Below are 16,288 nucleotides of genomic sequence, written 5' to 3'. Positions count from 1 at the left end.
TCGTCCCGTCACCGATACCGGGTAACAATTTCACCACTTCCCACACTCTTGCGGGCGGGCCGCATCATTATTCTACGCTTATATTCATATCACCGTGTTGGGAATTTCATTGCGAGTCCATTGATACCAAAATTAACGCTGTAGAATAAGTGTGGAGGTGATTACAATCCCAAGAGTAAAAACATTTTGTTGCTGATGGGCGCTCACGGCGAGTCATCTTCGTAGTTATTTATTTGGTGCTGGTATCCCTATACGTTTCGTGACTTTTTTTACTGATGGTCTTCTAGAGAATTTTATTGCGAACACGTTGGTACCAAAATGAAATACGTAGCATGAGAACTAAGGTCAGAAGAGTAAAAAGAGTATACACATTTTTGTTTTTACGCTTAAGCGATAAAAACGCTGCGCGCACATTCGGTTGGCTGAGTGACCTTTGCGGAAAGTGCGAAAGTGTTAAAGGACCCTAAAGCCATGGGGGCACTACGAGAGTCAACTACCACCACGAAGGAGGACTGACACTGGGAAAGCAGGAGACGAAGAACATAGAGAATAGCATAAAGTTCTGCTGTGAAGATGCTAGCTTCCAGAGGAAGGCAACACATTAGTGTGGTCAGGAAAAACAACAGTAGCCCACGCCGTCAGCAGATTTAGACCCATCGGTGAAGATGGGAACGGAGTGGGAGTCAGAAGAAAAGTGCTCAAGGAAGAGGCATTTCAGAAGTGTAGGAGGGGTAAAAGCTTTAGTAATGCAGGTCAGAGAAGTACAAAAGTTGGGAAGAGGGACCCTCCACGGGGACAAGGATGGAACAATACGAGAAGAAACTGTAATACGAACCGAAAGAGAATCTTGTAAGCGAGACAAACGGACAGAAAGAGGAAGGTGGTAAAGAAGAACAGGAACTACAGGAGGGGTAAAAGTCAAAGCACGATAGAGGCGAGAGTGAGGATGCTGTAAGGATCATACAAGATAGCGAAGACTGTAGCGATCACGGTGGTCCTGGAGAGACAGGAAGCCAGTGTCGGCGTACAAGCTGAGGGTAGGAGTTGAATGAAAAGCATCAGAGCTGAGGCGCAACCCAGTATGGTGCAAAGGATCAAGTCAGTGAAGAGTAGAAGGAAAAGCAGAAGAGTATGCAGGGCAACCATAATCAAGTTTAGACAGGACGAGAGAGGAATGCAAATAGAGGAGCGTACGTCTATCCGCTCCCCAAGAAGTATGGGACAAAACCTTAAGTAGGTTAAGGGCCTTAGAGCATTCAACACGGAGCAACCAAGACAAACGAGTGTCAAAGAATAACCCCAAAAGCTTCGTGGAATCTTTGTACTCAAGGGGATGACCATAAAGTGACAAAGAGGGACGAAGAACGACCCGCTTCTGAGAAAGTCATGGCACAAGTCTTAGTAGTAGAGAATTTGAAGCCATGATTGGTGGCCCAAGATGACACGGCATCAATCACAAGTTGAAGGAGAGGTGAATCATCACCCCGACAGCAAAGAGTAAGATCGTCAACATAAAGAGCGGAGAAGATGCCAGAAGGAAGGGAGGAAAGAAGACCATTGAGGGCAACCAGAAAAAGAGTAGTACTAAGAACACTACCTTGGGGCACACTTTCATACTGCCGAAAAGAGGCAGAGAGAGTGGTACCAAGCCTGACTCGAAAGGTACGAGAGAGAAAGCTTTGAAAGAAGAGGGGGAGATTACCACGAAGGCTAAAAGAACGAAGTTGGGACAGAATATGGTATCTCCAAGTCGTGTCTTTTCCAGGTCAAAAAGGACAGCAACAACAGAGGTCTTCGGAGCAAAAGCAGTACGAATATAGACCTCCAAGTTTACCAGGACATCAGTCGTGCTGCGGCACTTGCAAAAAACAAATTGAGAAGGAGAGAGGTGGTGATGGTGTTCCAAGAACCACATCAGACGGACATTTACCATACGCTCAAACAGCTTGCAAACACAACTCGTGAGAGCAATAGGGCGGAAGTCCTTAGGGCATGTACTGAGAGACCCTGGTTTCCGAATAAGAAATACAACGGCATTGAGCCAGTCCTTAGGGACGGACAACGACTCCCAGACATGGTTATACAGACTCGGTAAATACCGAGACATGCACGGAAGGAGATGGCGAAGCATCTCATAATGAACGTCATTCGAGCCCGCCGCCATAGATCCGCAGAGGGCCAGGGCAGACTGAAGTTCAGAATGAGAGAAAGGGTCGCTACAGGGAAGGCCGAGATGAGTGCGGAAATCTAAAGGATAAGATTCAAGAACAGGCTTACGAAGAAGGAAGGATTGAGGAAGATGAGAACCAGAGCTAACAGAAGAAAAGTGGGAACCCAGTTCGGTCGCGACCTTCACTGGATCCGCCACAAGAGTACCATGCTGATGTTACTAGATAGCCAAGACCCATGAACACGATCTAATTTTTAATTGCTTTACTATAGATGAGGTTATCATTACATCCATACAGATATAACCATATTTACAATTGTATAAATTCATGTGACAATAACTAAAATCAATACGTGACGACCACACTAAGGGTTAATAATGCTTACTTATTATCTATGCTGGGATCAATAATATCAACTTAGGAAAACAAGTTTAATGAATTTCACAGATTGAATATAAAATGCAATACAATATTAATTCACTCGCCTACATACCTGAAAATGTCCTCTTCCACAGTAACTTTGCAAATCAGTCAATTCATGCCTTATATTTCAAAACTGTCACCAATACCAGTTGGATACACTACCCCAGTGATGACAATTTACCAATAGCGATCTTCATGTGTAGATTTCAGAGGGTTACAGTAATTGCCATCACTTCTCTATGCTCTTGTATACATAATATAAAGGAAAAATCTTCAGAAATGTCAATATCAACTTTGGAACCCATTCATAATACATTAAGCTCGGTTACTGTAACTAAGGACACATTTATGCTACTAGGGAGCAGCTGAACGAGTGATGTACCTGTCACACATACTGTACTAAAATTTTCTTTTAAAACTGATAAAATGCTAAATACACATCCAGTACAAAAATAATTAAAACTAATACCCTTTTAGCTGATCTGTGTCAAAAGAAACATGATTATGTACTCTCCACAATTAATGTAGACAATGTTCCCTTTCATTTACGTTGAAGATTCGCATTCAAAACATCGCTTCAATCTTAAATTTTATCACAAGAAATCCAGACTTAAATACATTACAGTTCTGGGTTTAATGTGTTTTGCAAAAATTACAATCAAGATATATCGTACAATTTAACTACATTCAAACCTGAAATTTTGTTCTCAACAGTGCCGCCTTTTCCAAAGATAATTTCACCGAACCTTATAATTTACTTACATGAATATTTGTTTCCAATATACAGGTATAATGAACATGTAAATTAATATTGAAGTATACTACAACTTGGACCATTTCTATACAGGAGTTTACTAAAGAACCCTGACACAGGGCTGAAAACATCATCAATATGCAATTAATTCATAATTGTACATGATACACATGTATCAATCTTTGTTCACATCTAAATTCCAGTGCATATCTTTCCTTCAGATAACTACATAGTAAGAGCATTTAACACTTACAAAATCACAATGTCACTTTGCCTGTTGCGAAGATCCTCGAGCGAGTGGCGGGGGTCGTACCCCTTAGGATGCCAATGGAATATTTAGTCATAAGTCTCTTCAATAGTGTCTTGCGTAGCTATTCCAGCCAGATCTAGTATTTATTCCTTGCTTGACAACACCATTAACCACACTCTCGATGATCTCCAGCACTTATTCTATTTTGTATCACCTTCTCTTCTCCCTCCTCTTCATGGCAGGAAACAACTGTTTAACAGCATGACCCAACCAAATTTACTTCCTGTGAAAATTAAACCATAATGTACCTGTTAATCTCAGGGTCAGTGCACCTGTAACACCCTAATGGTTAAGAAATTATTAAATTTGTATTGTTAAGGTAACACTAGAAAAATTACTAATAAATCTTGCATCATAAAAACTTGATTGTACATGTTATTTTTTAATGTTAAAATTACCTTTGAAAAACCATGAAACAAGCATTCTAGTACAGGTAAAAATTTTCCACAAAACATTTCAACGGAACTCTCTGCAAACAATCAAAACTCATACTATGGGCTGTAAAATTGTACATAATTGACCTGGGACGAGGCATTATCACTAATGTTTACAGGCACAGTGGACTCCCATTTGAACAACAAATATCAAACAGCTTGATGGAACAGAAAGGGCCAATCTAAAGTTATGTTATGTGCTGTACTGAATAAAAAAAAAAAAACTTTCAGATTTCCTTGTGGACCGTGCTCATATACACATGCTGTAGCAGTACTTCACATAAAGAAATGAAAGAAACGCCACTGAATGTAAAGAAACGCCAATTTCTGAGCTGGTGGCTCCCTGAAGCCACCGATATTGTGCCATCTACTAGTCTGTAACAGCCTCAGTTTTATTGCCCTACTGGGAACTAGTGCTAGTACCTGACCCCTCACAGAGGTGCAGGTAGTAGTATTTATATATTTATTTATTAAGGTCAATATCATGAAGCAACCAGATAAGTCAGCAAGACAAAACAAATCATTACTGTCTTCAATATGAACCACCAAAAGAACTCCCTTCCCCACCAACAATGTAAACAAATGATCAAAATTTCCTCAACTAGCTTGAAGAAATTATGTTTGCCCCCACCTCCTCCCACTCATTTGGCGAGTAGGAGGGAGGCAGCCCACAGTCAGCCAGCTACTCCACCCTTGGTTCCATGGTGGATGTAATGAAACACCCCCAACAACCTGGAGGAAGGCTGTCAGGGAGCCACCTGGGCTCACCCATTTGTACTTGCAGGATCAAGCTGTTAGCTCTTGGACCCTGTCTTTCCAACTACTGGCTGTGTAATGTTATGATGTCCAACCTATGTCCTCCATCATATCAACTAGGTCAAATACTGAATTATCATTAATCTAATATTATGCAACTGAAATCTACACAATATCTTTAGAAGTGCATCCCAATGTAAACTTCGCAGTCTATTATTGTACATTCATCAGCGAGTAGCAATATTTATTGATTAATAAATAGAAAATGTACTTACTTGCTCTTCTTTTTGCTATGATGGCGGTCACCAGAGTCATCTCGAGACCTCTTCTTATCTGAATGCTTGCTGCTGCTGCCACTAGAATGATGCCGATTCTTAGACTTATCTTTGCTCGGAGATTTGTGCGAGGACTTGTGGGAGGATGACTTGTGTGGGGAACTATGGGATGACTTGTGTGAAGATCTATGCTTGCTGCTACCAGAGCTGTAAAATGTATAATTCAGATTACAGTAGTTATACTACAGAGCATGTCATATAGTTTTATACAAAACTTGTCCACTTATCATTACTGATGAAAAACACACCATTAACTCAAACTGCTCTTCACCAGATTGGAGGAACAAGAGATATTAAACGGATAGACATTTTTAATTAAAAAGGATGGGGGATGAAGAGATAGGAGGAAACAATATAATAGAAATTGTCCCTGGAATGGTTATTAGAGGTTCCCATAATCCATCTAATCATTTTCCTAGCTGACACTATATTTGCTTGGTTATGCTCCCTAAATGTTAGGTTGCCAGACACCATTATTCCCATGCTGCTTTCCTACTATAGGCAGATATGACCGAGTCTTGAACCTTGTATTTTGTTTATGGTCTTTATTTTTACCATACCTAAGTACTGTACCTAGATTTATCACTATTAACCCCCTCAACTGTGCAACGCGCCTCCAGGTATTTTTATTTTTCACATTCCATTCAAAACTGGTGCGCGGTGATGTGGGTAAGAAATGGATGCCTGGGGGCCCCAGTGATCGTCCGCCATCTTGAAAAAAAATACCAGCATGCCCCGCGGCCATGGGGAGCCTCGGTTTCAAAGCAGCAACCATGTCTGACGCATCGTCTACGAGCTCCCACTCCACGGTGACCCATGGTCATGGAAAACGACTCTTAGGAGGAGGTGATACACGACATTTTGTATGATGACGGTGCTATGGATGATGACTTAAGACTATGATCCAGAGAAAAACCTAACACAGAGGTCTGATACGAGTGAGGGAGAGAATGAGGTGGATGATGTGGTGAGCATGTATGGTACACGCGCCTCGCCGCCTGGGTCAACACTGTTATCACCACCACCATTGTCCCCAGACACAAATTTATTCAGTGACAGCACATGCGATGAATCTTTCTAGGGCTTCAATGACATCCTCGTGCAGCTCCAGCACCAGATGACGTAGCCGTGTTTTTAGTGCTCGTGGTGGTGTTGGCCGTGGTGCTGGTGCCAACACCAAACCCCCGGGTGCACTTGTGTGGGAGGATTGTGCCACATTTGTTAAACAAATACCAACGTTTGATGCTACAAATGTTGGTGTTACGCCATTATTCCTTTTACAGGTGATGATACGGCAGAAATAGAATATTTCCAGGCGTATTTCGACAACGAATTCATGACCCATCTTGTGACCGAGACAAATACTGTAGGTCCGCTCACAGCCTCATAGACGCCGGCATTTTACCTGCCTCGTGCTTCATGCGATGGAAGGACACTACAATTGATGAAATGCATGTGTTTCTCGCACTCAGCATGATGATGAAGCACACTGAGAAAGCTGTCGTCCAGGATTATTGGAGCAAAGACAGCCTTGTTCCATTGCCCGTGTTCAACCGATATATATTGCGTGATAAGTTCCTCTCGATTCTCAGGTGCCTGCATTTCAAGAATAATGCAAATGAGGACAGACACGACAGACTGTGGAAGGTACGGAAGGTGTTCAGTGACATGAGAGGAAAGTTCTGCGATTATTTTGTACCTGCACAGAATGTGGTAATCGACGAATTGCCTGTACTGTTCAAGAAGCGACTGGCATTTAAGCAGTACATCTATCTCGAGGTTATCTCGAGATGATTTCGTGTCCCGGCGGCTCGGTCCTCGACCAGGCCTCCACCCCCAGGAAACAGCCTGTGATGGCTAACTAACTCCCAGGTACCTATTTACTGCTAGGTAACAGGGGCATCCGGGGTGAAAAACTCTGCCAATTGTTTCTTGCTGGCACCCGGGATTGAACCCGGGACCACAGGATCACGCATCCAGTGTTCTGTCCGCTCAGCCCACAGGCATCCCATCAAAACGGCACCATTTTGGACTAAAGTTTTTCGCGCTGTGCGACTGAGACTGGTATGGTCATGGACATGCTTCTGTATTCTGGTACAGACGTCGACATACCAGCTCAGGATCCACATGGGTTCTCTGGCAATGTCGTAAAAACCCAGATGGAACCGTTGCTGAACAAGGAGCATATACAGTAATTGTGTTATAAAAAAAAATTGATAAGACCTGTCGGCACATTATTTTTATACATACAGTGAGAAAAAGTGTTAGCCACAGGCAAACATAAGGCCAAGGCACGTAAGGAGAAACACTGTGGTTGGAAAAAAAATACATGACCACAGAAAAGATCTGGTGGCCCGAAGCAACAATTATCAACACATCAACTCATCAGAGGTCAGCCAATATTCTCATCAAAACCTGTGTAAAACAAAACTGAAGCTTACCTGTCATGCTTGGAAGATTTGTGCTTTGAACTGAAATAAAGAATAAGAATGAATTAAAATTTTATGAAAGAGACTGAACTGTTTGCTTTGTTACACATAATTGTTCTTAATGATCCATATACAAATCTGTGGTACATTATTTTAACAAATATACAAACTGAACAAAATACAAAATAGCAATAATTCAGTGTCAGTATGCAGCTCATGACAGGCACAGATGTTGTAATGAGATTAACACATCTGAATCATGCAAGGTGATGTCTCTCTCCATGAATAGCCATGGAGAATATCCATATCCATATATTTAACATACAGTAGACAGTAAAATTTCATGTTTACTACAGAATATCACACTACAAATTATGCACAAATAAATTGACATTACATCTCCAGGTACATACAAATTAATTGTACGTGCAATTAACTATGTGACAGGTCGTTGGAGGACAATCATGGCAGCAGCATTAATTACTCGTACTCTTGTTGCCAGAATGATCCAGTGTGGGTGAGGAAGGGGGGGGGGGGTGGTAAAGGTTTGCTTGTTATTATAGCAAGATGTGATTACATTTACAATCAACTTGTACATTTCTTGGTAATTTGCATTAGCAATAATGATCTAGATACCAACATGAACAAACATGCTTTTTAAAAGGTTGCATTTACATTTCAGTAATAAATGATGGTTACATTTCATCTACTGTACACTTACATTGCCACTCAATCAAGTCTGGTTTTCTATCACAGTATCTCACCTTTTTTTCCCGGCTTTGTCGTTTTACCATATTTTCCTACTTGCATTTATTTGCTAAATAAATTTTAATTTGTCTCAAACTTTGTCTCGTCACTAAAAGTTGCAATTTACATGTTTAACGGAATTAAAGTAGTGGAAACCTTTGACATATATCAGATGGCCCTATTTAATGCCTTATTACCTAATATCAATTGAAATTTCTAGTTTTAATTCTTTGAGAAGCCAACTTCTAAGGAAAGAAGAGCTTCCACAGAATACTTGGTAACCAAGACAATTAAAAGTGCAGCTAAGCATTAAATATAACAAATTATAACAAAGCTGAAGTTTCCACGATCAGTCTGGGCAGTGTGAGTGCTTCAACATTCTTGGCCCTGAACCTTATAAGTGAGTAACACTACCATAAACTAACACTACCTCTAACAAGGTATGGGACAAAATGCAGAAAATGTTTGCAAGCTCCAAATATGAGGACAAATTAAAAAGCATATTTGAATAATCATCCAAAAACAAAACAGTCAACACAGTTAATTTGTACTGAATTAAATGATCAATTATTTTAAATACTTTTTTTACTACAGCTGGAAGAAATTAAATAATTTCTGTGTTTATATGTAAAGGATGATAAAAGAAACTTAATGTTAGAATTCATATAGATTAAACAAAGTTTACAGGGACAGGCTGACCTGGGAAGCATCTCATTACAAAACCAGGCACTGAATATTTAAACCTAAACAACTGATTACAAACTGGGTATTTACTATATTAAATTAACAAGGGTGTGCTTCAAAACATTACATAAACAAAAGGACTGTAGAGAGATGTTTCATTCCAAAGGACTTTAAGAATATGAGATTTACAAATAGTACCCGTGTACAAAACAAATTATTTATCCAAAATGGAATAGCAGCATTCCAGTCATGACTTAGGTTAAACAATTGTGGGAGATTAATTCCGAAACATCTGTTGTAGGCCAGTAAAAAAAAAATTAGATTTCCTAACTACATAGAAAGAGTTAAAGCTTAACAAATGAAATTTTCATGAATATGATTGTTGTAAAGAACTATCTTAAGATTATTAATTAATAGTGACCTAACTGTGAATGCAAGAAAATGCACATGGGAATGTTCATATATTGAAATGCTTAAAACCAAAGTACAACGAACTGCACCCAACACCATGATGATCAATCATATCAGTACAAGATAGAAATGGATTAATTTTGTCTGGGGATGCAGGGATAACATGGAGCTAACATACACTATGCATACTGTATGCACATTTCTGGGCTATTTTGTCAGTAGCTATCATAGCTTATGCTCTGACTATTAGGTCAGGGCAAGGTAATGTTAGGTAAGGTAAGGTAAGGTAATTATCAAAAGGTAATGTTAGGTATTCATTAAAGAATCGCGCAAGGTTTTATAGGATCATACCTGATATAAATCCAGCATTCACTATGATAAGATTGCACAACAAGACTATATAAATTACACAACTTTCAATTTTGAACAATTCTCGCATCATTCTTGAGATACAGTACATACTGTAGCACCTTAAATGACAAGTTGAGTGATATGACATGTAGAGCTTCAATAAGAAACTCACTTTTATATGAAGTTTCAAGTCAATACCCTGAAGCATTCTCTAGATAGATTCTCTAGCTTGTGTGGAAGTGATAGAAAGATATCGGACCCATATTTGGGTCCGCGAGGGAGGAAAGTATTAACAAAGAAACGATTCAAAATTTTTATAAATTACCAAACATTTGGAATTTTCCTTCTGAGAATACGTAATTGACAGACTAGCAAATAGCCGAGAAACTCATTCTAAAACTCTACGGCTACTAGGTACATAAATAAGACAAGGGGTCTGAGAAAACATTATTGCATTGTATTTTTTTTTATATAAAAGACTTCTAAAGCTCCTGTATTTACCTTAGATTGAATGAAAATGTAGATACAAACTGGAAGCTCATTGCTGACTGCCAGGGGCAGCAGAGTCTTGAAAGAAGTCACTTACGATTTTTATACTTGGCTATGTTTTACTCTATGTTCATGCAGTGATCAAATTAACCTATACTTCTAAAACTATGAAAACTAGTCTTTAAAGCATAAAACTCAAACAAGAAAATTCTTTAACCAACTATTTGCCTTTAATGCCTTGCAAATTAAGTTTGTAGCCTTGAACACATCACTGCTCTTACCAACATACAATCTAGATAATACACACTTCACATGAAGTCTGCCAACATGTTATTCTAGCAACAATAACTAAATACAATGAAGATCACAGCTGCCCAGGCCTAATCTTTATCAATTAAAACACAGAAAATGGACATTACGTTTAACCATCAATTGGCATTACTTAATTCGTGATCACCAAGAACATCACACTGAAAAATAAGTGTGTTTAATTCTGATAAAATGGAACCCGATCAAATTTTTACTTATATTTTCCTATATTCCACTAAAGATCAATAACTGGATAATAGGATCATTATTCATTGTTAGGTATATTCAGTATACTAACATTTATTAGTGTGTATAGTCCCTTATGCAGGGGGTACCTTTGACACACATGGAACAATTTGGTATAGGATCTCACTAGACTTCCTTGGATTTACACTTGAGGGCAGAAAGCAGACCATGTGAAGGTGATCTCATATGAAGGTGACAGCATACATATTTACATGCACGTGCTCATGCACCTGCCCAAGACAATCTTGGTGATAATTAGCAGAAATAGAAGGTTTATTACTGATGGATATATTCAGCTATTAAAAAAAAAGACTTTTCCTGGTTTTCATACATAAAAACTACAACATTTTAAAATGCAAATTGTATCCTGGTATTGTCAGTTAAGCTGATAATGAATTTTGTCATGTTTAATTGAATCTTATAAATAATGTAATTAACTTTTTAAGCACTCAGGATACATATGTAACTGAACACTTTTCTTTATAGAGTAATGTGTAACTTCTTTTCTTTATTGCAAGAAAAAAATGAAAGTCCACAACTGAAGAGCTCCTCAGCACTTTGCAGTTGAATCTCAAGCCATGGTTAGAGCTGTGTAAGGTACTGACATAGGACTTTTAAAGACAGAAGTAATGCTATAGATTATAATGCATTAATCTGTTAAAATATATGAGCAAAGCAAATGAAAGCTTAAGCAATTTCCTGATAAACTGATATCCAAGAAACCATACAAAATGTGGTTAAATATACAGCTTGATTAGATAATATCTCACTTTTACATAACCTAGCCTAACTGAAAACTGTTTGAACCAGCATGATTACACTCTAGAGAAAGTGCACCATGATACAAATTGTATCCAGAAGAAGAGGAATAATCTCGATAATCAGGATTTGCAGTGCAACTATAAACAAAATATCTATCTTACAGACCCACTTTCCCATGTGATTGAGTTCGCATCAAATATATTAAAATGTTTGCATGACAAACATTATAGTATAATAGTCATTTTTTCTTTAGCAAAAATAGGAAAAGTTCAGTTACAATGGAAAATCTAATGCATCAATCATTCCAAACAATGTGTAGCCGAGATATCACTGCTTCCATTCTACAACAACTTCACCATGCAGATGGGGATGAATTAAATGATAAAAATAAAAAGCAGTATCAGATAAACTGCAAACACTGACTTAATAGTGGCAGCTCCTGGTAACACCCACTGCCAACATGGACTATGGTAATTAAATGCAACTTCTGGCACACAACTTAATGATTTAACCCTTTGCAGCCAAAATATAAACAATCGTGTTATCCCCAACGACTCCTTGTGTATGTTCTTTCTTTATAATCAAAATTAATGGAAAGGATTATGCTGTAAAAATATATTCTTAAACAAGTCTAAGTAAACAACTGATCAGTCAATGCTGCATTCCAGTCTGGTTTGCATACATCTTTTGGGTTGTAGAGAATAATTAGAGGGCCTTCACTCATTTGAATAACTGCACGGGCTGTACATGTTAAAAGTCGACCTAATCTGTAAGTAAACTACCTAAAATAATATAAAGTGCACGCACATGAGAGAGACACAACGAACATTAAGTGTTACGGTTTCCCAATTTAGAATTACTTTTATACATGTATGGTGAAATATTAAAGAAATTGTTAATGGTATTTCAGAGACCAAAATTGGAATATGCAGCAGTTGCATGGTGGCCATATCCCAAGAAACACAAACTAGAAAATGTACAAAGACATGGAACTAAATGCTCTCAGAACTGGAAAACATAAGCAACAAGGAGAGGTTAGAGGCCTTATATATACCAATCCTACAAGATAGAAGAATGTGTGATGATATGATCACTACAGAAAAAATAATAACAGGAATCAACAAAATTGACAAAGAATTTTAGGAAACGCCAACTTTAAGAACATGAGGACATGGGTTCAAACTTAGGAAACAAATCTGCCAAAAATACATTAGAAGGTTCACTTTTGTAAATATATATAAAAAAAAGTAGATGGTAGGAACAAGTCAGAACGTCGTGGTCTCAAAAGGGTTATATGACAGTACTGGGAAGACGGCACACCATGAGTGTAGCTCTCATCCCGTAACAACATTTAGGAAATTGCACACACAAACATGGAGGCTGATAAAAGGAAAAACACAACAGATCTGGATCTTGGTGGCTTTAATAAGCCACCAAGATCCAGCCTCGTATTAATACAAGCAGTTCCCACGAGCTGGCAAACTGTTATGTGGAAATAATTAGGAATTTTAGGGACAGTATTGAAAACTTGGGTAGAGAGGTAATGACTATGAGGTGCAAATACAGGAATTATGCAAGGCCAAGAATCACTAGGAAGCTAAAAATAAAGTCCTGGAGGAGGAATTGAAGTATTAAAATTAAATTTTGAAGAAATTAAAGCAAATCTAAACATTAGTGAATACAATAAGTTGGGCCAGAAAATTCAACAAGAAAAGGAGCTTTTGTCAGTACAGATGGAGGTGGTTACATAGGTAATCAAGCAGTGCAAGAAGGATATGCACAAGTGGCTAGAGAAAGAAATATTAGAACAAGCAAACAAGTCAGGAAGTCTTGTTTCCAAGACAAGTCTGAGTTGAAATATTAGAAAGAAACATTAGAAAAATAAGAAAAACCAATTGCAAAAAACACCTGGAGAGAAATCATATAACAGTATGGTTTTTGATCAGGAAGATCCTGTGTAACAAATCTACTCGTTTCTATGATAAGAGCCACAGGTATTTTAACGGAGAGAGATGACAGAGTTTACTTTATTTATCTGGACCTTAAAAAGGTTTCGACAGACCCATGTAAGAGGTTTTCTGGAAATTGGATCATACTGGAAAAGTGATAGGGAGACTTCTGACAGGGATTAAATATTTTCCAACAAAAATGAGAGCTGTAATTAGAGGCAAGGTATTGAACTGGAGAAATTTTACTAGTGGAGTACCATAGGTTTCAATTCTTTCACAAGCAATGTTCATTGTTTACATTAATGTTCTACCAGAATGAATACAGAATTACATGCACATGCTAGCTGATGATGCTAAACTACTAGAGAAGATAAACTTAAGACGATTATCATGCCCATCAAGAAGACCTGGACACAAATAAATGGATAAGAGCAACACTTGGCAAATGGGATTTAATGTCAATAAATGCCACATGGTGGAATGTGCAATAGGAGAAAATAGGCTACACACAACCTACAAACTATGTGAAAAAGTTTAAACAATTATGATAAGGAAAGAGATCTAGGGGTGGTTCTCAATAAAGACTGTCAACTGAGGACCATATATACAACATTGTGCATAGCCTATGCTACGCTTTCCAACTTCAGAATAACCTTAAAAGTACATGAATGGAGAAATATTAAAGAAAGTGTTCACGACCTATGCAAGACCAAAGTTGGAATATGCAGTGAATGTATGGTGCCCATACCTCAAGAAACACATCAATAAGCTGGAATAAGCAAAAAGGCATCCAACTAAATAGTTTCCAGAACTGAAAAACAAGAGCTATGATGAGAGGCTAGAGGTATTCAATTCCATAAAGTTAGATGATAGAAGAACAAGGGGATATGACCACTACTTACAAAATAGTAACAGGAATCGATAAAATTTACAAGAGATATTCTTGAAACCTGCACCTTCAAGAACAAGAGGTCACAGATACAAACGAATGAAACAAAATTGCCCAAAAAATCAGATAGTCCATTTTTGGAAAAAAAAAAAAAATGTAGACTGTTGTAGTTTAGTGAAAAGGTCTCAAAGGTCTCACAGTGCTGTAAATCAAAAAATAGGTCTAGGAAGATGGGAGAGGGGACACTCCCATGAGTGTAACTCTAATCCTGTAACAACACTTAGGCAATTATACACTTACGCTACACAGTAACAATTTAATCCATCATTCCACCATGTGTTATTACCACTTATCCATTCTCAAAGTATCCAAGTACTCAACTGTATTAATAAAATGTGTTAAAACTTTAAAACAATATAATAATTCCATAAATATCACTATCAAACAATAGTAACTGAAAACTACAAAAACAGTGTGGAAATGTGCCCAAGCCAATCATTCTGTGCCTTCAAACCACTCACACTTGATTAACTCTGTACAATGTTGTTGTTGTTGAATATCACATTGTGAGAGCCGTGTCTCAGATTCCCACCACAGGCTCATGTTGCACTATTGTATGGCTATTGCATGGTACAACAGCAATTCATGGAAGGTAAAAGGTAACCCGCTGTGGGAAGTGCACAGGTTATGTGCATTTTGGCTACGTTAATGTTGCAAATAGACTTAGCTTGTTTGGTGTCTGATGAGAGCCCTTGGCTCAAGCAGTATGATGATACTGCAAGGTACAGTGTAGGTTGTTCTAGCAAAGATATGCTGCATTAGCATTTATGGGTATAGTGCAAGTTTCACCTTGGCATCTCAAGGTAGCTGTTGAGTGTGGTATATTGCTCTATGCAATCCTGAGGGATTACCTTGGGACGGATGAACTGTGGCTGTTTTGGCTGGCCATGATGTCATCAAGCCCACATGACCTAACAACCTATTGGAAACTACCATATACCCACGCTATTGTACAGAGTTCCTTGACTGGTGGAGACAGTAGGCAAAATTTTTAATGTTGCATATACGTTATATACATATACGCCCAAGTTCATTCCCACCAGGACTTTCATCAATGTCAGATGTGCTGGTATATGCTATTGGGCTGTATAGCTATATTAACATTATACAAGTCCATCAGTAATGTCAAATTAACTGCACTATCAATAAATTAATCTACAGAGATGTACAGAGTCCGGCAGCACGATATATTTAAAAGAATTCACAGTGAACTGACAAGTTGCAATATAATCACAATAAGGTAAACCACATGCAACAAACTGTGTGAAGACCATCACAACTCATCTGAGTGATCATTTTTTAACAAGAGAGCAGTACATAGTAGAACATGAACAAGCCACAGGCGCAGCGCCAAACAGGCAAACACCTTTGGCTTGTTCATGCTGTTATGATGTTCACGTTGTTCTATGTACTGCTCTCGTTATAGTTTGAGTAACTAATCAGTTAAGATAACGAAGACAACAGATTGTCCTGTGTTAAATAACAGTGCAGTTTATGAATGTGTAAGAGGTGTAGATTGAAGAGCGTTAAGCTTAAATAAATCCGTGAAAGGTAGATAAATTCTAACTAGCTCTCTGGCATTTGTCCATGTTGTAAGCCGTCCATGTGTGAATCTGTGTGATGAACCACACGTTTTTGAAGCCCGCACCCTACATACAGTCTTTTGTCACATTTTAGCTATCCTACTGACGACATATTGCATTCCTGCAGTACATCCCCTCATGCCATTCCTGAACCACTACCTAGCTACCGTCACTAGCTACCACACGTGATATCTTT

The 16,288-nt window shown here is 38.4% G+C and overlaps 1 protein-coding gene across 2 annotated transcripts in view; it reads right to left on the bottom strand.

Moving 5' to 3' along the window:
* Positions 1–2,588: 2,588 nt before the first annotated feature.
* Positions 2,589–16,288, bottom strand: part of dre4 (SPT16 homolog, facilitates chromatin remodeling subunit dre4) — a 50,848-nt gene continuing 37,148 nt past the window's right edge. For both annotated transcript variants that reach the window (XM_069334507.1, XM_045743301.2), the window contains 3 exons: positions 7,625–7,654; positions 5,124–5,330; positions 2,589–3,881 (listed from right to left, as the gene is read on the bottom strand). In XM_069334507.1, coding sequence (XP_069190608.1) covers positions 3,875–3,881; positions 5,124–5,330; positions 7,625–7,654 — 244 coding nt within the window. In that variant the 3' untranslated portion in view covers positions 2,589–3,874. The remainder of the gene's footprint in view (positions 3,882–5,123; positions 5,331–7,624; positions 7,655–16,288) is intronic.

The sequence above is a fragment of the Procambarus clarkii genome, chromosome 31, assembly GCF_040958095.1.
Source record: "Procambarus clarkii isolate CNS0578487 chromosome 31, FALCON_Pclarkii_2.0, whole genome shotgun sequence".
In the NCBI taxonomy this organism is placed as follows: Eukaryota; Metazoa; Arthropoda; class Malacostraca; order Decapoda; family Cambaridae; genus Procambarus; species Procambarus clarkii.
This window is presented reverse-complemented; position numbering and strand designations above follow the sequence as displayed.